Raw genomic sequence first — 24,852 nt, 5'->3', positions numbered from 1 at the left:
GTGGTAAATTTATGTTTTTAAATAAGCAGACAGATAAATATATATACATTAACAAAGTAACCAATAAATGCATGTGCGGTAAACTCCGTTTTTGAAATTCTCAAGATTCTTTATTTGTCACATGCATAGTTATACAGGACAACACGCAGTGAAATGCATCCTGATCCACTTATCAAAAATTGTGCAAAGTTAGAAGAATATCAGATTAACAAAAAGTCATAGATCGAAAGATAACAGTATAGTAGAACATAATAAATAAGTAAAATTATGTGAATAAAGTAGAATTAAGTGTTAAGGTGCAATAGTGTAGTAATTATTGTGCAAAACCAAAGTTAGACTGGTGCATAGTTAAATGAGGCAGTTTGTTTGCGCTACTGTGATCTTTACTTTTTTTATATTTTCTAATTTTCCTCCTTTCATATCCTTTAACTTTCTCCACATGTGTATAGCGCCAACATTTTTTTTTTATTGAGCCTATCTAGTTTCATAGTCTCTAACCAGCTCTGCATGTGTTTAGCGTCAACATTTGTAAACATCTCTATGAAGTTCTACTTTGTCTTTTACTCATTGTCATTTAATTCTGAGCCGGATTGGACATGCTTTTTTTTCAATTCCACTTGTTCCGGGCTGATAATTACTTTCCTTATTTTTTGAATTTGCACCTCGATTATTCTTTTTTGCTCTTTTTTCTGTCCAACGCATTTGAGTCTCTTTTCTCCACGCTTTTCTTTCTTCTTCGTTTAATCGTCAACGTTTCATTTCTACCCTATTCATTTCATTTCTACCCTATTCATTTCTGCCGTATTGACCTTATACACTTTATATGCACTGAGAGCCCTGGAGCTGTGTGTGCTGCATGACTGCCTGTACTCTACTGATTTTTTTTTTTTGATATTGCTTGTAAGTAGGGTGTGTCTTGCAAGACTCTCGTTCTATGTTCCCGTGAGACGCACCGTGGCAGGTCTCTTTCGTCTCGCGGGTCTTTAAATTATCTTCCGAGAAAGATCACGTATCGTAGACTATCAGGACAGGGGACAGGATTTCTTTTTATTATATATATATATATATATATATATATATATATAAAATACTTTTTAAAAACCACGCTTATATTAAGTTAAAAAGTGTACTAAAAAGTAAAAAAATAAGTCTCTCATACATCACTCGTAAAATAAAAGGTGGTCGCTTTTGCTAAGATTTTAAGAAGTGTTTTCTGAATGTTGATTGATGAAAAGCGTAAATATTGTGGCACGCGGCTGGGGGTGGCACCCAGCCGGGACGCCCAGGAGGACAGGAGGTGGGCTCATGCCTCCTCCGGACCACGAGGGGGCGACCGCCCTGGTTCCTTTGGGGGCCACAGGTACAGAGCTGGGAAGCTCAACCCTGTAGGGGCCCGTGGTCACCGCCAGGGGGCGCCCCAGTGCCTGGAGAGCCCTGGACCTCAGCACTTCCGCCACACCCGGAAGTGCTGGGAGGAAGAAGACTGGGGACATCCGGAGGGCTTCTGGGAGCACAGCTGGCACTTCCACCACACAGGGGAGTGTCCGCGGAGGAGTGTCAGGAAGCACCTGGAGCCCATCCGGGTGTGTAAAAAAGGGGTCACCTCCCTGCAAATGATGACTGGAGTTGGGCGAGGAGTGGACGAAGTCTGAGTGGAGAAGAGTGGAGGCGGCCTGAAGGAAGCAGGCACTGAGAAGAGAGGCCTGGACTTTGGGGGATAGGTGCTGGTGGCACTGGGTTTGTGCATATTTGGACTGTATATAGTGTAAATAAATGTGTGTTGGGTGAAAATATGATGTCCGTCTGGCTGTGTCCGGGCTGCTTCTCACAATATGCATATGTGAAAGCGTAAATATGCATATGTGGATGTGCATCAATCACTGCCCTGAAACATCCATATGTGGAGCATGCTGATCAACCATATACATATATAATCGCAATACTACAGAACTTCCTTGGCTGGAAGAGCAGCTCCTTCCTGTCGTATCGAGAACTCGCCACCTTCATTCAAGAGTATTTGGCTGTGTTCTGCAAATGAGAGCACAAGGATTTGGGCAGCATTATATCCGCTCTCCTTTTTTTGAAGGGCCCGGAAAGCTGCAAGTCCCGTATCGTTTGAGTGGGCAGCCACTACCTGGCACATGTAATGACATGATTGCTGTTAGCAATTGCAGTGTAATTTGTTACGTTAATGCACTATCGCTAAGTGATATAAATTATCATGAATGTGAGTCATCATTTAGCTAATTTGGCAGGATTTATCTGCTTAATCAGAGTGTCATCATTTCCCGTTTTCTCCAAAATAGAGTTGCCATAAATATACACATAATTCCCTGTCAAGTTTCCTTTTGTAAATTACAATGTTCTGCTTAGGAAGTTGTGTATGCACATTTTGGGTCTCTCTTTATAAAAGAGGTCCCAGGTGTCCCCATTGTTACCATGTGGGCATTGAAGTCACCCAGAACTGTGGGATACCCAGTTGGGCCCCTTTTCCAGCATCCCCTCAAGGCATTCCAGGAAAGCCTGTTACTCTGAGCCAACAATTGGTGCATATGTACATATGGCAGTAAAAGTCCTTCTCTCCATGGCCTTCAGTTGCCCAGAGAAAGCCCTGTCATTCCCTGGGACAAGGTCCAACATTGAATCAACCAGGAAACTCTACAGTAAAGGAGATTCCAGTCTCTTTTGATAGTTTTGGTTCCATAAATTACAGCTCCTTCCCCCAAAACAGGTAACTTTCCACTTCCCAAGAGTCAATTTATATGTAGGTTCCCATCTACCAAAACCAGTCTCCCAGGTCACATCTCATCTGCCCTATTCCTCCTGTCAATAGTGGGTCCACAACAGGGTAGTTGGAGGGTAAAGTTTATTTTTTGAAAAAAAGGTACAGAGAGCTTTAGTGTCCTGGAAGCATTGTGCAACAAACATTCTCAATATATATTGACAACAGTGCCTGGAAAACTCCAAGAGGCATCCCAGATCCCAATTTGATGTAATATATTAATAATAGTGTGGTCTAAGCTTCAACAGGGAAAACTTAAATAAGAAATTATGCTATACTTGAGGACAACCAAGAACCAGACAAAAAAAAAAAATACATATTTTTTGCCACTTAAGCATTGTGTGGAATCCTATATGTTTGTTTCTGAATTTTTTTTTTTTCCCCCCCATGCCCTGACCCTTCACTGTTAATGATGAGATAAAACAGACATTAAACAAAATAGAATAGGTTTTATGCATTGGCATGCATGCTACACAAATGTGCCAATTTGTGATCTTTGATGATAAATTATGGAGTGACCAGATTTTCAGTGTGTCACATTCACCTGGTATCTATAATGGACAGTCACTGTAATAATGTTTGCCATTTCACTTTTGTTATTTTGTAACATTTGTTATAACTGAATAGTTTTGCAAGTACTATTTCATTAAAATTACTGCTGTCATACATCCTCAAGCAAATAAGAAATGAATTACAAAAGGGTATTTATTTATTTAGGTTAAGTGCAAATTGTCATTATGTGTGAATATGCTGTGACTGTGAAAGCGAGAAAGAATGATCCCAGTGAAGGATGAGTGTCCTGTTCAGCAACAACAACACTTATTTATATAGCACATTTTCATACAAATAATGTAGCTCAAAGTGCTTTACATGATGAAGAAAGAGAAAAAAGACAAAGTAAGAATTAAAATAAGAGAACACTAATTAACATAGAATAAAAGTAAGGTCTGATGGCCAGGGAGGACAGAAAAAAAAAAAAAAAAACTCCAGACAGCTGGAGAAAAAAAATAAAATCTGCAGGGGTTCTAGGCAATGAGACCGCCCAGGCCCCTCTAGGCATTCTACCTAACATAAATGATCAGGCCTGTTTTCAGCCTTGTGCCCAAATCAGGGAGGTAGCCTTTGGCCCCCAACCCTGAAATTAACTGAGAAGGCTGCAGAAATAACCTACTGAACTAAAGTGCTTACACAGCCCTCAGACGAACCTGAACATTATACCAGGCATACAGTTTTGTCAAGTGATAGTTTTGAACTTGATAATTTAAGCATCATGCCAGAAAAGCTAATTTGCCACAGTTTAATCTGAATGGCTGAAAACAAACAGGAAGAATATGTTAAAGGCAACATGCTGCTTTATAACACTTTGTGTCTTTTTGTCCTCTGTCTGTACAGGAAAAAGCAGACAAAAATGGTAAAAAGAGAAGGACTGCACTTATATATATATATATAAAAGCTATATAAGAATATCAGACTACCAGAAGACATTCTAGGGGCACAGTATTGTCTATGTGACCTTCTAAGGCTGAACAGAATATACCAGAAATTTAAATGAAAATTAAATCTGATCATTTTGAGCCCCACTAATATGCTATCAAGTTCATAATTCTGTGTAAACATTTATACCAAACGTAGCTTTCTTGGATTTCAACATATCTGTTTTAACTTGAACCATATTTTATGCATTTTAAAAAATAATGTCTCTTCTTGCGCTTTACAATGAGGTCTAAGGGGCACCAGTTCAAATGCATTTTTATTTACAGTATTTTATTTAGGACTTTATTAAGGCACACAAGTCATTGCATTTTTAAATAAAAATGGTAATTCTTGAACTAACTAATGGCAGCAATGTTAGCCTAACAGTTTGTCAGTGAAATGTGCAGTGATGCAAGTTCCAGCCAGTGAAAAGGGTGGAGATACTCATCTTAATGGAATTCAGATATGAGAATGTCTACTCTCATGTTTCTATGTACAGTACAAATATTGTTAAGACAGACAGTGTATGCAAGCTAGAATAGGAGAATTTCCTCTGAATAGCTCTGAGTTTCTGAAGGCAGGCATCAGAGCCCAGTGGAAACTTTGTTGAAGTTACTGTTTGTTGTCTTGAAATGCCTTTGAAAATTAATATTTCTTCATCACTGATAAGCTCTCATTGCGTGATAAACAAACCGGTTTTTCCAGCCTGAACTAATGAGTATCTTCCTGTCCACTCGTTAAGTGACATTTTGGCAGTAGTACCAGTTTTCTAAGCTAGCTAATTGAGATGTGTTCAGCATGCACAGGAGACAAAACAGTGGGTTGGCTTGTGGATGTTTGTAACACCTTAAGTGTTTTTTTTATATATATATATATATATATATATATAAATGTTTTGGGTGATTTATTATAATTGACTGTTAACACTGATTGGGAGGGACAAATATGAATAACTGCCATATTTTATAGGCCTGATAAAATCCTACACAAGTGGTTATCCAGAATTATTTAGTTTGCAAGAACCAATCAAATGGCCATTAAAAATGTACTTGATGGCCAAGAATTAGCCTGGAGCTATAGCTGAATATCTCTAACGTAGACCATATGTGTGAAGTCATCACATGGTTTGTGTAATATTGTCAGATCATCTAATGCAAAAGTCGTACAAAGGATGCAATAGTAATGGTCACTATTCATTACACAAACTGTCAGGCACTTGTCAGTCAGATGCAGCCACAAAAATGGGAATGTGTGCCATGTATCCCTTCAGTGGCAGTTTTCCTGCAAAAAAAAAAAAAAAAAAGCCAAGTTGCTGGGTCCCAGTGTTGTGAAGTGCAGCTGGCAGTGTATGGGGCAGTGATAGTGTACATCTTCAAGAGCCATGGAAACTCATGACAAAAAGATTGTAATTCAAAAGTGGTCAGACATCAGTCAAATGATTGAACATGTGCAGGCAAGTAGTAACAAAATCTAAAAAGGGAAACTGAGACCAGGAATAGAGAGAGGATCATAAACTGTATATCACACAAAAAGGCAAAGTAAATTCTTAAACCCAAAATGCCAAAACAGTAGTTAAAAATAGCTCCAAGATATAAGCATATGTGAATGATTTCAATGACATGAAGACCCAAATTCCCTTTTCCCCTGCACCCTCATCATGTAGCTCCAGCAGAATATTTTTTCATAGTAACAGACACAGTTAGGAGAGACCAGTGGCAAATGACCTGCTAAAAAAACATTAATAGAGTATACTCAAAATACTTTTAGAATATTCTAAATACTAATGAACATTTATCAGGAGATTTTTTGTGTAATTGTTTCTTCTATTTTCCATATACAAAATCAAATGTAAGTTCAGAAGACTGGAAAAGTTTTTAAAGCTTCTCTTTAGTAAAACAAGTGTTTAATTTCATGCATTTTATTCCTCTTTTCTCTTTAGGAATGTCTGCCTGAATGAATCTTGTTCAGAATTCCTTTGGCGTCTATGTATGTCACTACTGTCCAAAATGAAGGTTGCTGTATGGTTTGAAGATGGTAAAGTTGCTTTCTGCTAGTGTCACATTTAATAAGTCTAAATGTGCTAGAACAATATATATTTTCTTACTCATATTGGTTTTCAAGTTTATTTTAAATTAAAGAACATTTTTCAAATATAATTTATTTCAAATAACTTTCATTAGCATGGGATATTACAGGCTTTCCTCATTTTCTAAAAAATAAGAGGTGGAATCTGACAGAAATATAATAATATATTTTGTTTATATAGCGCAATGCATTTCAGACATTCATGATGAAATAATAATAAGTTACATTTATAGAGTGCTTTTCACAAACCAAAGGTCGCTTTACATATAAATGGGGGGAGAAAATAAATAAATAAAAGATCACACAGAAGACAAAAGTTCGTTCATTCAGTTAACATGATGTTGTCAATGAGTTACCAACCCAAGTTCAGATGTCAATTGAAAAAAAGTTAATATGTATTCTTGGATGGTGCAGAGGTAAGAACTGCTGCCTTATAACCAAAAGGTTGCCGGTTCGAGTCCTGCTGCTCTGTGTTTTGAGTAGTGAGCTGCTATTATTATTATTATTACTATAATATGATAAAAACATAAATTTACTCTGAGTCTGTAACACCTGCTGTAAATTTTGTCTACTTGTAATAGTTTGCGCTCTTTTTTTTATTCAGTTTTTTTCTCTCAGTGACGTTCACGTGGTACAACAAACTTGACTCTCCCTCTCTGAGTTGATTCCATTTATCTCCATTCTTTCCACAAGAGCAGCAATGAACACAGTTGGTACTGTGCTTTATGCCTGCTCAGAATTATTTACTTTACCGGCAATCAAAGATATGATTCCCTGTTACTGCTATCAGACTGGACAAAGGCAGAACTGTAACAACAGACAGGTTCTTCACGGCGCTTTCACTGGCTAATAGACTGCTGCACCGTAACACAACTCTGCTTATCTCCATAATTTAAATGGAACTTCCACCTGCTGCTAAAGTCACTTTAGTACGTGAGCAATTCGCAATGGTAGTGTTTAGATCTGAAACTGTGAAGAAGCTGTCTGTTGTTACAGTCCTCCCTTTGTCCAGTCTGATAGCGGTCATGGGACCTCATATCTTTGACTGCTGGTACAACAAATAATTCTGAGCAGGTATCAACCATAGTATCAGCTGTGGTCATCACTGCTCTTGTGAAAAAAATGGAGATAAATGGCATCAACTCAGAGAGGGAGAGGCAAGTTCGTTGTACTATGTGAACATCACTGAGAGAATAAAACTGAATAGTAAAAAAAAAAAAAAAAGCACTAACTTTTACAAGAAGCCAAAATTTACACCGGGTGTTACAGACTGAAAGCAAAGGCTTCTTCTTTTTGGGCGCATACACGCATTGCTCGCATACATCAAGAGTGAATGAAAAGGAGTTTGTTTTCTTAAGATTAGCTATAATGCCAATTAACATGACTTCAGTTTTGTTGCTTTTCAATTTTATAGACTTAGTTTCCAGCCAGAGTTTAGTTACAGTGAGGCAAGATGTAAGCTGAGAAAAATCAAAACATCCACTTTTAACACTGAAACAAATCTGAGTATCACTCACATAAAAATGATAAATTTGATAACCCAGTTCAAAGCTAAGAGTAATATTGCTAAGGCGAATCATGTAAATGCAAAAGCTGAGGGCAAAGGACAGAGCCTTGTGGAACTCCTTGTATAATAAGTCTAGAGCTGGATCTGCTGTTGCCAAAAGTGACAAACTCGTATTTATCAGTCAGAGAGGACTTAAACTACTGAATGACAATGCCAGAGATTCCACAAAATGTTCTCTGTTCTGTACAGTAGATTATTATGTTTGACAGTATCAAATTCTGTACTAGGATCTAATAGAACCAAAATGCCTATTTTGGCCAGAGCCTGCTGCCGTAAACAAATCATTAGTTTCCTGAAGCAGTTTAGTGACTATGCTGTGTTCTGAAATCTGACTGGTGACTTGGGAAGCCACATGACACTCAAGAGCTTTAGATAGAAAAGATAAGTGAGGAAGAAGTCAAAAATTATTCAGAATATCATCTTCAAGACCAGATCTATTAATATTTGGGCTATAGAAGTGATTTTAAAAGTTGCTGGCACAAAGCCGGTATCAAGGGATGTATTTATAATACAAAGACAGGATTTTATGACACAATGGCAGGATTTGATAAGTAAGGTAGGGATAGGGTCCAGTAAACAAGTAGTACGCCTCATTAATAAATGTTGATGAAGCTTGCAAAAATTTGGAAAAGTACTCTGCATACTGTACCAGATTTATTTATAAATCTCACATTAACTTAAAACGATGCTCTCATGCATGCATTTAGCTATTCTCCATCACCTCCCACCAGTAACCATGTTTGGTTTAAAAAAAATGCCTTTTTGAATATTCATGATCTAATCACAGTTTAAATATGGCTGTATTCCTGAGAGGCGCCTACTTTCAAACCATAGGAGAGCATAGAAGATAAGCTCCAGTGAATGCGAACTGAGGTATTACTAATATTTGGTGAACTTTAAGAAGTGGACAGGGGGCATAATCTCCTGTCTGTCAATTAAACCAAGTGAACCTAATTTCCTTTACTCTGCTGAAACAGATACAATAATAACTACAATTGTTCAATCAAAATGACCTAAGTTAGGTTTTGAGTAAAGTATTTCACAGTGCTGTATTCTTGGAAAATCTGTTATTTGTAGTCTTTAGCAGCCAACAGTTTAAAGTCATACTGGTTGGTCTAACTGATTGCCTCTCATATCTATTTATTTTTAGATTTGGGACAAGTGCAGGCCATATTGCAAAGGAGCATTCCTTATTTGAACTGCTACCTTTCAGACTGTGCTACACTACTCTGTGAGGATCCAGGAGCATGCAGTGCAGGAAATGGGGACCTTAGAAGCATTCAGTATTCATTGCTGATCTTGTTATACCTTGCACACTTGAACCATGATATGTGAGACCAACTAGTTTGTTTTATCTACTCTGCTTTAAATTGCAATTATATATTATGTTTTCTCTTCTTTTGATATCAGAAAATGGTCAGATTTTGCAACAATGTTTTATTGTTAATAGTCAAAGTATATTACATACATATAGTGTATATGTATATTTAGACTACTGAACCAGTTTTCATATAGAAATAAGAGGAATCATTATGCCAGTTTTTAAATATTGCACAAAAAAATCCCATTTTTGTTATGTTAGAATGGATTATGTTTATGTGTTTTTGTGGTGGAATAGTTTAACAGATAAAAATAGACATAATTACTAATTGATCTCAAAGGGAAATAGCAGTGTTATCTAGAATATGCATGATATGAAACAATAAAATTTCACTAATCTAATATTAAACATATTTCAATGGCAATAAAATTTAGTCCATCCAATGGTAACGTTACCAAAATCCTTGTGTTTACTGCCTCTGAGCTAGTGACAAGAGCAGACACAACCTTCTTAATAAAATTAGTATGTCTGTTGGTATCATCTGTTCTTATGCTATACCTCAGTATGCCATTGCATAAAAAATATATTTGCAACTATAGTTCAATAAAACAGTGTTTCTCAACAACTGAGTTATGACCCAAATACCATCACTGGGTTGTGAGTCACTGTCTTTGGGTCGCAAGCTCATTAAAAAAAATATATATATTTTAGCAGCTGAATTTTTCATACTGGAAACTCTCACCCTCTGTATCCATGTGCTGCTCATTCAAATTGCAGTTGTTTCCTTCATTTTGATTTCCCGTTTCTGATCACGCTGGATCCATCAAGGGGGACAACTCTCTTTTAATCTCCCCTGCTCTTGTTGCTTATTTCCCTTCTGTAATCATACTTCAGTCATACTCATTTCACCAACAAGGACCCCAACTCTTTGTTTTTATTCACTTTGTCTAGTTGCACTTGTTCTGCCAAGTGTGAAACCATCCTTAACCTCTCAGAACTTCACTTTCCTGATTGGGTCAACACTGAAAATAAAAGATAAAACTTGGTCCCATAGCCATAATTGTTGAGGACCACTGTATTAGAACTTACACAGAAATGTTCCACTCCTAATAAAGGACTTTAGCTGATTCAGGAAAAGCAATTAATTCTACCCTTTTGTATATATTTTATGTATTTGCTGATCAATCCAGATTCTGTTCTGGTGCACTTTGTATTATTGTGTTGGGAGAAAGGGTCAATAGCACCCAAAACTTAAAGAAGATACCAAAGTGCATAATACACCCACACTTAGAAAGATCCATGCATACTTAAACTTAAGTGCTGCTTATAACTGATTTCTGCATAGCCTATCACTCTTCAGTATTGTGCATAAGGAGACGATAGCTTTGGATTGAGCTTGCCAGAAAGGTGTCCTATCGGAACTGTAGCTGATACACCATAGTTATGCCATTTACCAAGGCAACCTTCCCTCCTCAGGCACTATCCCTTTGGGAAAGAAGTGGCTGTCTACTCATACCAGGTTCTGTGTATGTACTTCAGTCACCCAGGATGTACAGACACAGTATAGAAATGTAATGCAAAGCAATATTTATTAAAATATAATAATAACAGTAATAAATATGGCTTGTCTTGACTCAGATGTCAAGCTGATGCACTGACAGCATCTTCAGTGTCCAAGTGAATGTTCTGTCTCTTGGCAAGTCTGTTCTTTGTGCCAAAAACACTATATATTGGGTTTTAGATCTCTTCCAATGTAATTGGCTAAATATTCTGATGAGGAAACGCTTTTCACAGAAAGTTTGTTAATGAAAGCATTATTTTGTTTATCTAATAGGAATTTCAGTTATAAATTGAATCGTAATTTGAACATAAGATTAAATGTGATTTATACCATGAGATAAATATAAATGAAATATGTTTACTTATGTGGCACGGTGGCCCAGTGGATAGCGCTGCTGCCTTGCAGTTAGGAGACCCAGGTTCACTTTCCAGGTTCTCCCTGCGTGGTGTTCGCATGTTCTCCCTGTGTCTGCATGGGTTTCCTCCCACAGTCCAAAGACATGCCGGTTAGGTGCATTGGCGATTCTAGATTGTCCTTTGTGTGTGTGTGTGTGTGTGTGTGTGTGCACCCTGCGGTGGGCTGGCGCCCTGCCCGGGGTTTGTTTCCTGCCTTGCGCCCTGTGTTGGCTGGGATCGGCTCCAGCAGACCCCCGTGACCCTGTAGTTAGGATATAGTGGGTTGGATAATGGATGGATGGATATGTTTACTTAGTCAAAAATCATTAAATTCTGACAGTATTGCTCTATATGAAACAGATTTGTCCTTAATAACAGTTCAGCATAGCTCACCTGAACAGAATTTTCAACAAAAGCAGACAAATGTGGCATTTAAGCAAAATGTCTGCAGTCACAAAATGGTGATTTTAGTCTCTCTGTGACACAATCCCAGAAACTTGTGTACCTGAACAACCTCAGCTTCTACTTGCTGCATAAAGAATTAAATCAGGAAAAAGTTGTTCTTACTGAATTCCATCACACTGTCCTTTGTTTTGCTAAAGCTATGTTTCATCTGGTTCAGCCTAAGTTTTTCACTAGCCCTCTGTATTACTCCTATTGTCCACCATTTAATTTGCCCAATGTTGTAGTTTTCTGAGAGGTTCTGCAGGGGGCATGTCCTAGATATTTTATTTAAAGCCTGGTGTGTATAGGGCAGTGTTTTTCAAGTTTTAAGACAATTTTATTTATTTTTTTGTGTTAGTTTTTCAACATTTTATAATTTTAGTTTTTATATAATTTTCCGATCTTTTCTTAGTCTTCAGTTAGTTTTAGTTTTTCAGTAAATAACTTTTAGTTTTTGTCACATTTTATTAGTTTTGTTTTGCTCACCAAAAATGTCCACTTGGACACTGTTTTGCAAGTCTACAAATGCAGATTTCTTTATAGTTCATAGTCAAATTGAGCGTCATTCATGTTGTACCTGTCAACTTAATACATACAGTTTTACTGTCTGTGACAGTCTCAGTTGTTTTCTTATGATAGTCCAAAGCTACCAGTATAATCAAAAAATGCAAGGAAAAAAAATTGGTTAATTTTATCTAACAATTTTAATCAAATGGCTACCTAGTTTCAGCAAATAGATGAGAACATGATTGTTAAAGTTCTGAATTAGATTATGAAACAAGCTGGGGAAAAAAGAAAAAGCCATGAACAAATAGCATAATTTGTGTTTACTTACATGTAGGAATATAAATGTAGATGTTATAGTCACTATCAATGATTAGTAGAAATAAGTAGGATTAAGAGCAGATTTTATCAATTTTACATCAATGTTCCAAGGATATTGGCCATTTAATGGCTATTCAGTTCACATCCTAACAATTCTAGTTTGTCCTGAGCTGTGCATCACAGCAGAGTAAACAGACCAAACTGAGTTACCTCATTTAGACATGCAAACTCATCAAGATTTTTTTTTTCCCCGTGACATATCAACAATGCATTCAGTAATGTATCTGACTGCTATACAGTAGTGCGTTATCATTAATGAGCCGTATGTTAAGCATGGTAATGTTGGATTAAGAAAGCTCATTGTACACAGATCCATTGCTAAAGTTTATTTCAATATAGAATAGATTTAGTACATCACTGTTGTTAAAGTAAATCGGAAGCAGGATGATTTACTTCAGAATTGAAAGTGCTGGTGGGCTCCCAAGCACAGCTGGGTGACATCATGATCCCTCTTAAAAAGTTTGCAATACTGCAGCTTTTCATGTATATTAAGGTTATTTTAGTCTGACTATTTGCTATTGATGGAGGATTTAACATACAGAAGTCCATCAATGATAGTGTAACAGGAACTTGCTCTGCGACATTGCCTAAACACTGAAACTTTGGTAATAATAGCAAGATTAAGACTAAATGTATATGTGTAACATCAGCTTGGTTGATAACTTTGATTGCATGCTATTGTGGAAGAATAATTTTAGGGTAACATAGCCTTTATCTCTAAGAAATAGCCTATAGGGTTAATAAATGTGGGAAACCAGATAAAGATCAAGTGAACAACAAAATGTATACTGAAATACAATAATTGGTTTAGGGAAAATACTGAGATGGTCAAGTAAATAAAGAATGTACCAGAAGAAAGGTTGATGTAATATACAAAATGTACTTAAGGATGACTAAGAGATGACTAAGAAATCGGCAGATGTCCTATAAATGAGAATGGACAATTGTTATATGCGCAGAAATTTCAAGGGTGGTGGCGTAACTCAAAGGTATAAGAAGAACCAGAATATAATATAACACTTTTATTTTATATAAATCATTTCGGTGTAAACCAATGAACCAACCAGAGTAAAATGTACGTATTGATTGACACTGTATGTAAATTCAACAGTTCATAAAATGAACCTCTATTCTTTGTTTCTCTGACCATTCTGACCATGCTGTAACAAACTGCTTTTGAAGAATGCTTCCTCTAAGGCATTTTGCCGAGGAGTAAATAAAAGATACAATGAACAGCTTTTATCCTGCCTGATAGCTGATTTGTCCTGTTAGGGGACATTTCTTTCTTTAATAAGATGTTAAATTTCTTCCACACTATGCCTCTTCTTAATCTGTTACTGCAATGGGACTTCCCAGAAACAAGCAATATTTGTGTATAAGGCTGAAATTGTTGAATAGTATAAAAATAACATTTTTCCTAGTCTAAATACTGGCTGAATTTGATGCCAAGTTGGCTATTCAAGCTTGACATATCTTCCATGACTGTAATTTAAAACTGTGCAGACTCTAATTTAAAACTATGTGGCTGTATTTTCCAAGATAACCTGTGACATGTTTTAAGCTCCTTTTAAGTTTTGTTGTTTAAGCTGCCAGCCCTTGGCAAACAGGGCATCTGTGCTTACAGTTAATTTTGGCTAATGAAATCCACAGAACAATTCCACAGTGAGTGATAAGGCTTTGATATTCACCCTCATTTAAAGAAGGAAATGCTGATGGCTGAAATGACCAATGAAATCCTCAGATTCTGATGCCAGCAGTGAAGGGGTACATGCCATACGTACCTAAAATCAGTGTTCTTCTCTAAGCTAATAATTACTACTGTACAGTGTTAAATATAATGGCAACTGCAAAGAGGTAGTGTGGTGAAAATCAAAATTATAATTACAGAAGTTTTTTTTATTTTCTTGTTTTTGGTTTTTCTTTTATTTGTTTTTATTTAAGTTTTAGTTAACAAACCGGTTATATTTTGTTAAAGTATGTTTTGTTTAGTTTTTGTTGTTGGGAAAAACACTTGTTTTGGGTGAATTTGAAGGGAGCTAGTATAGTTTCTAGTAAAACTCTCGCTCACCGCCTATTCTGTAGACAACTCAGTAGCGTCACACAATATAAGTATTTTGCCTGCCAAGTACTCTGTAATCTAAGACACAAAGGGGGCAGCCACCTTCATTTATCTTAACCTTGTCTTCCAATAATAAGAGCTGTATTATAATGATAATACTTTAGATTTACAGTTAGGTCCATAAATATTTGGACAGAGACAACTTTTTTCTAATTTTGGTTCTGTACATTACCACAATGAATTTTAAATGAAACAACTCAGATGCAGTTGAAGTGCAGACTTTCAGCTTTAATGCAGTGGGGTGAACAAAACGATTGCATAAAAATGTGAGGCAACTAAAGCATTTTTTGAACACAATCCCTTCATTTCAGGGGCTCAAAAGTAATTGGACAAATTAAATAACTGGAAATAAAATGTTCATTTCTAATACTTGGTTGAAAACCTTTTGCTGGCAATGACAGCCTGAAGTCTTGAACTCATGGACATCACCAGATGCTGGGTTTCCTCCTTTTCAATGCTCTGCCAGGCCTTTACTGCAGTGGCTTTCAGTTGCTGTTTGTTTGTGGGCCTTTCTGTCTGAAGTTTAGTCTTCAACAAGTGAAATGCATGCTCAATTGGGTTAAGATCAGGTGACTGACTTGGCCATTCAAGAATTTTCCACTTCTTTGCTTTAATAAACTCCTGGGTTGCTTTGGCTGTATGTTTTGGGTCATTGTCCTTCTGTATCATGAAACACCGTCCAATCAATTTGACTGCATTTAGCTGGATTTGAGCAGACAGTACGTCTCTGAACACCTCAGAATTCATTCGGTTGCTTCTGTCCTGTGTCACATCATCAGTAAACACTAGTGTCCCAGTGCCACTGGCAGCCATGCACGCCCAAGCCATCACACTGCCTCCACCGTGTTTTACAGATGATGTGGTATGCTTTGGATAATGAGCTGTTCCACGCCTTCTCCATACTTTTTTCTTGCCCTCATTCTGGTAGAGGTTGATCTTGGTTTCATCTGTCCAAAGAATGTTTTTCCAGAACTGTGCTGGCTTTTTTAGATGTTCTTTAGCAAGGTCCAGTCTAGCCTTTCTATTCTTGAGGCTTATGAGTGGCTTGCACCTTGCAGTGCACCCTCTGTATTTACTTTCATGCAGTCTTTTCTTCTCTGGTAGACTTGGATATCGATACGCCTACCCCCTGGAGAGTGTTGTTCACTTGGTTGGCTGTTGTGAAGGGGTTTCTCTTCACCATGGAAATGATTCTGCGATCATCCACCACTGTTGTCTTCCATGGATGTCCAGGTCTTTTTGCGTTGCTGAGTTCACCAGTGCTTGCTTTCTTTCTCAGGATGTACCAAACTGTAGATTTTGCCACTCGTAATATTGTAGCAATTTCTCGGATGGGTTTTTTCTGTTTTCGCAGCTTAAGGATGGCTTCTTTCACCTGCATGGAGAGCTCCTTTGACCGCATGTTGTCTGTTCACAGCAAAATCTTCCACATGCAAGCACCACACCTCAAATCAACTCCAGACCTTTTATCTGCTTGATTGATAATGACATAACGACGGACTTGCCCACACCTGCCCATGAAATAGCCAAAGCATACCACATCATCTGTAAAACACGATGGAGGCAGTGTGATGGCTTGGGCGTGCATGGCTGCCAGTGGCACTGGGACACTAGTGTTTACTGATGATGTGACACAGGACAGAAGCAGCCGAATGAATTCTGAGGTGTTCAGAGACGTACTGTCTGCTCAAATCCAGCTAAATGCAGTCAAATTGATTGGGCGGTGTTTCATGATACAGAAGGACAATGACCCAACACATACAGCCGAAGCAACCCAGGAGTTTATTAAAGCAAAGAAGTGGAAAATTCTTGAATGGCCAAGTCAGTCACCTGATCTTAACCCAATTGAGCATGCATTTCATTTGTTGAAGACTAAACTTCAGACAGAAAGGCCCACAAACAAACAGCAACTGAAAGCCACTGCAGTAAAGGCCTGGCAGAGCATTGAAAAGGAGGAAACCCAGCATCTGGTGATGTCCATGAGTTCAAGACTTCAGGCTGTCATTGCCAGCAAAAGGTTTTCAACCAAGTATTAGAAATGAACATTTTATTTCCAGTTATTTAATTTGTCCAATTACTTTTGAGCCCCTGAAATGAAGGGATTGTGTTAAAAAAATGCTTTAGTTGCCTCACATTTTTATGCAATCTTTTGTTCACCCCACTGAATTAAAGCTGAAAGCCTGCACTTCAACTGCATCTGAGTTGTTTCATTTAAAATTCATTGTGGTAATGTACAGAACCAAAATTAGAAAAAAGTTCTCTGTCCAAATATTTATGGACCTAACTTTATATAGTGCTTTTCTCACTACTCAAAGCGCTCCATGCAGAGAAGATCCGGGAATGCGAACCTATAATCTGCTAACTGTGAGGCAGTATTGCTGCCACTGCGCTGTATGGTGGTAAAAGAGCTAGAGAAGTTAAAAACAATGATCCTCACTTAGCTACCTGCCCTACCCAAATGGGAGTCGGTCCTATGCATCAATTAGATGAAAATGTGAGGTACATATTGTTGTGGGTAACAAGGGGTCGAATCCTGTTTTTATTTGAGGTTTGAGGAAGTTAAGTATTAGCTTATGTAGGGTTTTCATATTGTGGGATGTTAAGGCTACAAGTCTATTGCCCTTCAGTTTACTGGAGTTACCTTTTCTTTGCCTTGAAAACAGGTGTAGTGTCTTCCTGAAAGCATGATAGTTACAGCTACACATATCCAGGCTGTGAGTTAAACATCCTGGTCCAGCAGATTTCAGTGTAGACATTTCCATTGTGTCCACTTGAACTTCCACTTGGAATTCCATTTTCTTTCCACATGAAAACGATTTGCAGATTAAGTTGACAGAAGATGACAAAATGACTTAGTGTGAGTGTGTGTCCCGTAAAAGAGAGTTGCCTTTTCCAGTAGTGGCATCTGTTTTGTTTCTGTAGCTTCATGACTGGGTTCCAGTCCCCACTGTGATCCTGTACTAGAATAAGGTGGTTTGGAAGATGAATTAGTGAATTTTTTTACAATTAAATATGGTCTCATGAGGCAGAAGTTGCATCTGCAGCCAACATAGGAATATAAAGTAAATGCAGTAGTTGCAACTCATATATTAGATTGTTTATGGGAACTCTTTCGGTTCTAACTAATGGTGACTTTCCATAATTGTAATGAAATACAGGGCTTCATCAACTACAAAGAATTAATGTGTGAAATTAAATAAAAAGCACCTCAATGGTGAGCTGAATACTCACTATGCAAGTTTTGATACTTAGAATGACACTTACTTACACAAAGTTCACCTTGAGCTAAGGGAATTTGTGCTGTTGCTGTCTCACCAGGACGTGCAAAAAACATTTAGCAGGGTCAAAGCATTTAAGGCTGCTGACCCTAAAGATATGCCTTCTTGTGTCATGAAATTGTTGCACTGATGCTTGCTTCAGTCCTCACTGATATTCTTAACCTCTTGTTTTCCTTGTCCATTATTCCAGGAGTTCCAAAACGTTTAAGAAGTTGTACCATCTGGTCAGGGCTCTCTACTAATAATAAACCCAGTACTGCAAAGTGGAGCATCATCTTTGATTTTAATTAATTCTAACAGTAGTAACACAGCATGATTTTGTATATAAAGTAGCAGACCTATTAATCAAAACAGATGCTTAATGTGATTAAATGTCGCATATCATCTCAAGGCTACGGGTACTGAATGTTTTTCTTGGTGTACCACCTTTAGAAACTGCAATGTTTTGAAATACAACTTTAATACAACTTAGACTTTTTCAGTCTTGAAGTACTAAAATCTGTATATGTGTATGTGTATATACAGTTATGTCCATAAATATTTGGACAGGGACAACTTGTTTCTAATTTTGGTTCTGTACATTACCACAATGAATTTTAAATGAAACAACTCAGATGCAGTTGAAGTGCAGACATTCAGCTTTAATTCAGTGGGGTGAACAAAACGATTGCATAAAAATGTGAGGCAACTAAAGCATTTTTTAACACAATCCCTTCATTTCAGCTTTGTTGTTCTTAGTTTGTTAGTTTTTTGCATCTTATTTAAGAGCAGGAGTATGAGTACTCTTACTAAACCAGGGTGAGGTTTCCCTGTGCCTTAATCACTTTTTTTAAAATGGAGCTACTGTATCCAAAGCCTCACATTATAATTACATATCAGCTAATCTAGATTGTTTTTCATAATTTTTGAGTTTCTCAAAATCTGCACTTTTTGATACAGGGCTACAATCTAGACTTGTACCGAAAATATTTTCAGATGTGATTGTATTGATAAAGGCAATAACAAACCAAATGTAATTAAGTAGTGATCAGAAATAATTTAATGAATTAATTTTTACATTTTGAATAATACAGTAATCCCTCACTATATCGCGCTTCGACTTTCGCGGCTTCACTCTATTGCGGATTTTATATGTAAGCATATTTAAATATATTTTTTTGCTGGTTCGCGGATTTCTGCGGACAATGGGTCTTTTAATTTCTGGTACATGCTTCCTCAGTTGGTTTGCCCAGTTGATTTCATACAAGGGACGCTATTGGCAGATGGCTGAGAAGCTACCCAACCAGAGCGCGTATTACCTATTAAATAAAATTCCTCAAATATATTGTGAGCACAGGGGCTGTTCGCACTCCTAGAAGATACGGCTGCTCCTCAAAAAACACTGAAAGATTACCTTCACATTACTCACTTTCTTGCTGGGCTTAAATGTGGCTGCTTTGTCAAGCGATATGCTTCCTGCATGGTGCTTCGCATACTTAAAAGATCAAACAGCACATATTGATTTTTGATTGTTTGCCTTTCTCTCTCTCTCTTTCTCTCTCTTGCTCTGACATTCTCTGCACCTGACGGAGGGGGTGTGAGCAGGGGGGCAGTTCGCACCCCTAGACGATACAGACGCTCATCTAAAAATGCTGAAAGATTATCTTCACGTTGCTCCCTTTCTTGCAGCTGGTTTGTCAAGCGATATGCTTCCTGCATGGTGCTTCGCATACTTAAAAGCTCGAACGGCACGTATTGATTTTTGTTTGTTTTTCTCTGTCTCTCTCACTCTCTCTGACATTCTCTGCTCCTGATGGAGGGGGTGTGAGCAGAGGGGGGCTGTTCGCACCACTAGACGATACGAACGCTCCTCTAAAAAAAATGTTGAAAGACTACCTTTACATTGCTCCTTTCCTAGCAGCTGCATTGTCCGGCGGTGCTTCGCATACTTAAAAGCCCAAACAGCCCTATTGATTTCTGATTGTTTGCTTTTATCTCTCTCTCTCTCTCTGACATTCTCTGCTCCTGACGCGCACTCCATTGAAGAGGAAGATATGTTTGCATTCTTTTAATTGTGAGACGGAACTGTCATCTCTGTGTTGTTATGGAGCACGTTTAAACTTTTGAAAAAGAGACAAATGTTTGTTTGCAGTGTTTGAATAAAGTTCCTGTCTCTCTACAACCTCCTGTGTTTCTGTGCAAATCTGTGACCCAAGCATGACAATATAAAAATAACCATATAAACATATGGTTTCTACTTTGTGGATTTTCACCTTTCGCGGGGGGTTCTGGAACGCAACCCCCGCGATCGAGGAGGGATTACTGTAAATCTGTAAGTAATAATTAGACCTGTGTGGTTGTGACAGTTAGTCAGACCATTGACAATCTAATAAAACCCTTCTGTGTTTAACATATGAGTGAAATATTTGCTGAAAGTGCCAGTTTCCACATCTATGTGTATATATAGATCCCCCATCAACACTACATGGATCATAATTGACAGCTAAGACGGGTTAAAAAAAGCTGCCAAATTCAGTCGTGAGCAATACATATATTTTTTTTCTGTTCTTACACTTTATACAATTTCTTGTATTAGGAATTTGTTAGTTTTCGCAAACCCCTTGGGGTCAGAGCACAGTGTCAGCCATTGTACAGCGCCCCTGGAGCAAAAACAGGTTAAGGGTCTTGCTCAAGGGCACAGCAGAGTAGGATCTCTTTTAGCAGTGATGGGGATTCGAACCAGCAACTTTCTGAATACGAGCACAGCTCCTTAGCCTCAGAGCCACATATGGCAGAGGTAGTACTACAATTGTGATGGAATCTGTTTTAATATCTAATATAAGCGCCTCATAGCATGTAAATTTCCCTCCGTGTTTACAATCGGTTCACAATTCATTGCACAGAATTATTCCAAGGCCACCTCCTCGACAAGTACCTCTAGAGTATTCACCAGTGCTATTAGGATTGTGTATTCTATGGTAGACAGGAGAAACGGACAGCATCTACCTCAATCTGTTACAGCAAAGCACAAAATATTTTCCCCATATCAAGCTGTCTGCATTATTTACTTGTAACCCTTCTAGTTTTAGCACCTGCACTTACTAGTATTACTTTTTAACAGGTCTAACACCTACTATTACTGTTTACTGTATTACAACATTACATTTAATGTACAGTTATACTTTTATTATTTTTGCTTATTTAGTATTGGTTTTCACTTATATACAGTACACTATTACCTTGTTGCACTCATGATTGCAATGCCTTTTTGCCCTGCCCCTTGTTGCATTGTTGTCTATTTGCATACTATGTGATAAATGAGTGTGGTTGAACATGTAAGTATTCCAATGCACTTGTTGCATATAGTCAGTAAAGAACCTTGAGTTTTTCTAGGTGGTTACTCCTTTACAAAAATAGTACAAATGCAATTTTTTTTTTTCTTGTTTAGGTTAATCCAGGAAGATGCCATTTTCCCAGCAGTATGCAACTTACTGTGCTCAATTAATGAGCATGGAGAGAAAATATTTACATTTGCCCTAAAAGCTGCCTTGTACCTGCTGTCTGTGAGCCAAGACAAGTCTACAAACATGGACTGGGTCTGTACAGTTTGCTATAAGATTTAATGCCAGATTAAAAGGAAATTGATTTTAATTCTGTATATTCAAGGCCCTGTAATTGTTTTCATTAAGACAATGAACTTTAAATCACAAGATTGCTGATTTACTTGCTATTCCCTACTTGCTTGGTCATCCTGAGTAGTTTACTTAATTTTCTCATGCTTCAGTTGTAAAAGAAATATAATTTGTTATAGAAGAATTCAGACTTTTTAAAATTTGCTAGTTTGCAACTGATAAATACCTTGTTCTAGTCTGTTTTTTTTTTTTCTTTCAAAAGAATTTTTTAAGAGACAAAATTGTTATTATAGCATTTATCTTAAATTCAGAAATTGAAATATTGCTGCTTATACAATTTGCACCACTCTGGTCTTATATAAGTAAGACATTTCCCTAACAATTGCTTCATTGTCTTTGGTTTCTGCTTATGCATCATTGAAGCTGCTGTTACATTTTCAGGATACAACTTCTTGTTAGTTACGAATTCATTTGTCACAAAAATATGAAAATAATGGGTAGAAACATTCCATGGAACAGTCAAATGAAGTGGTTTAAAAGCACATATCAGGAAAAGTTTTTTAACCCACCTCTGACCACTGTTGGCTTAATAATCAAATAATGGGAATTATATCACAGTGCCCAGATACTGTCTAAAAAGTGTATTTGTCAAAAGTCAACTTTTCAGAATTAGTTGTCTAGAAAGAACTGGAGCAAAACAGATGCCTTTTGGGAAGTGGTCTTGTGTTTAGATAAATAGATAGATAGATACTTTATTAATCCCAATGGGAAATTCACATTATACAGCAGCAGCATACTGATACAGTGGAACCTCGAGATACGATCACCTCTGTATACGAGAAATTCAAAATACGAGGAAAGTATGAGCGAAAAATTCAGATCTAAATGCGAGCATTGGCTCGCGTAACGAGCCACGACCCAGGCTGTGGGTATAGCTCGCGGCTTAGCGAGGGGGCGTGGTAGCAGTTGCGAGCCGCGATCTGCGGTGTCTGCGTTTGTCACTTAAGTGCACAGGTGGGAAACTGCCCACATCCATGATTGTTCCTGTGGCTGATGGGCTGCAGCTGCCATGTCCTCTCCGCATATATAGAGAAGCGCGAGCCGGTAGAGAGAGAGAGAGAGTCAGAATGTGTGTGTGTGTGTGTGTGTGTGTGTGTGTGTGTGTGTGTGTGTGCGTGCGCGCGCAGGCTCGCGTGTAGCTGAACAGACAAGCCAAACAGCTGAAGCAGGACGGTGTAGAGAAGGTCAGCTGCATTAAGAGTGTCTCGCCTGTTGCAGAGCCCGCAGGTGAGACGCTAACAGAGAAGAAACACCGGGGATTGTCATCTTGTGTATTTTAAACCTCCACTTCACAACTGTTTTAAGGATTATTTATTGAATGCTCTGCTGCACTTTAGACACCTGTTTTGATTCTTTTAATAATCAGTTATATTATTTACCAGTGTTATTTATTAAAGGTAGACTACAGTATATATAATTTATCAGTGTTATTTGTTAGGAAAATTGATTTTTATGTTAATATATTTGGGGTGCGGAACGGATTAACTGGATTTCCATTTTTTTCAATGGAGAAGTTTGTTCTAGATACGAGAAATTCGCTATACAAGCTTAGTGCTGGAACGAATTAAACTCGTATCTAGAGGTTCCACTGTACAATAAAAAATATTAAATTAAAGATTGATAATAATAATAATGCAGGTGAAAAACAGACAATAACTGTGTATAATGTTAAATGTTAATGTTTACCCCCCCGGGTGGAATTGAAGAGTCGCATAGTTTGGGGGAGGAACGATCTACTCAATCTGTCAGTGGAGCAGGACAGTGACAGCAGTCTGTCGCTGAAGCTGCTCCTCTGTCTGGAGATGATACTATTTAGTGGATGCAGTGGATTCTCCATAATTGATAGGAGCCTGTTGAGCGCCCTTCGCTCTGCCACAGATGTTAAACTGTCCAGCTCCATGCCAACAATAGAGCCTGCCTTCCTCACCAGTTTGTCCAGGTGTGAGGCATCTTTCTTCTTAATACTGCCTCCCCAGCACACCACCACGTAGAAGAGGGCGCTTGCCACAACTGTCTGATAGAACATCTGCAGCATCTTATTGCAGATGTTGAAGGACGCCAGCCTTCTAAGGAAGTATAGTCGGCTCTGTCCTTTCTTGCACAAAGCATCAGTATTGGAAGTCCAGTCTAATTTATCATCCAGCTGCACTCCCAGATATTTATAGGTCTGTACCATCTGTACACAGTCACCAGAATTCAAAGGATTATGTGTGTCATGAACCTAATACTGCCTATGTCATAAATACCACAAACCCTACTTTGAAGTATGGTGGCTGTTGTGCTGCTTTTCATTAGAAGGAACTGCGTAACTTTTAATGGATAGGGTACTGTACTGAAATACTGCAGTGATGCTTAATTCATTCTTCTCAATTGCAAGCATAGATCAAGAGTCTTTTTAAGACGGTGATTGCAAGCCTATGGCCAAAGTTACTGGTTGGACTGGTTTAGGAATAAGAAAGTGATTGTATTTGAGCAGCCTAGTCAAAGTTAAAACAGTCCTGTGTACCATCTGTAGCATGATTTGAAAGTTATGGTTCACAATTATTGTCGCAAGAACCTGAAGAAGATGAAGCAAATATGCTAAGAGCAATGGGCAAAAAGTATTCCTAACCATTGCAAACACCTACCATACTCTAAAAATCTTAAAGCTGCTATTACAGAAAAAGATGGTTCAACCAAATATTAATATGTCTGGTGTGAATACCTGTGTAAGTAGCATATGTCAGATTAGAGTTATAAGAGATCTTGTAAAAGTAATTAATTTTATTTAAATTGTTTGCTTATAAGCATGTGAGTTAATAAATACACAAACTGAAAGGAAATGTGTAAGTATGATTTAATAACATTTGAAAACATCCATGAATGTGTCATCATTAACATGACAAGCATGTAGAGCTCTGTTATCTTTTCAGCATCACAGATGGCTGCAGCATACTTGTTTGGCACATAGTGTCACCACTGAGTACTGGGAGGAAACAAAGAAATTATGCAAAAGTAGTGATTAATGACCAGTTTTATAAAACATCAAATAAAATTGCATTTTATGAAAATAACTAATTTCCACTACCCATAGCATGAAGAAATGCTATTTTTGTTAGTATTTTCTTACGAGATTGAACAGAACCAAAATGGACTTGTTGCAGCTGAGTTTTAGAGTATCTTTTTAGTTATTTCTGATAGGAGTGCATTACAATAATCTAAACAGATTAAAAAGCACATGTTAACTTTCCTGGATCTTGCAAAATATAAGAGATCTAACTTATGCAATGTT

General features: G+C 37.7%; 1 protein-coding gene across 3 annotated transcripts in view; it reads left to right on the top strand.

The window, feature by feature from the left end:
* The window catches only part of LOC114663251 (meiosis inhibitor protein 1), a 109,522-nt gene that overhangs the window by 47,263 nt on the left and 37,407 nt on the right, over positions 1-24,852 (top strand). For all 3 annotated transcript variants that reach the window (XM_051934843.1, XM_051934842.1, XM_051934844.1), the window contains 3 exons: positions 6,195-6,289; positions 9,058-9,238; positions 21,338-21,485. In XM_051934843.1, coding sequence (XP_051790803.1) covers positions 6,195-6,289; positions 9,058-9,238; positions 21,338-21,485 — 424 coding nt within the window. The remainder of the gene's footprint in view (positions 1-6,194; positions 6,290-9,057; positions 9,239-21,337; positions 21,486-24,852) is intronic.

The sequence above is a fragment of the Erpetoichthys calabaricus genome, chromosome 12 (genome assembly GCF_900747795.2).
Source record: "Erpetoichthys calabaricus chromosome 12, fErpCal1.3, whole genome shotgun sequence".
Taxonomy (NCBI): Eukaryota; Metazoa; Chordata; class Cladistia; order Polypteriformes; family Polypteridae; genus Erpetoichthys; species Erpetoichthys calabaricus.
The sequence above is the reverse complement of the archived record's forward strand: the minus strand, read 5'-3'. Positions and strand labels throughout refer to the sequence as shown.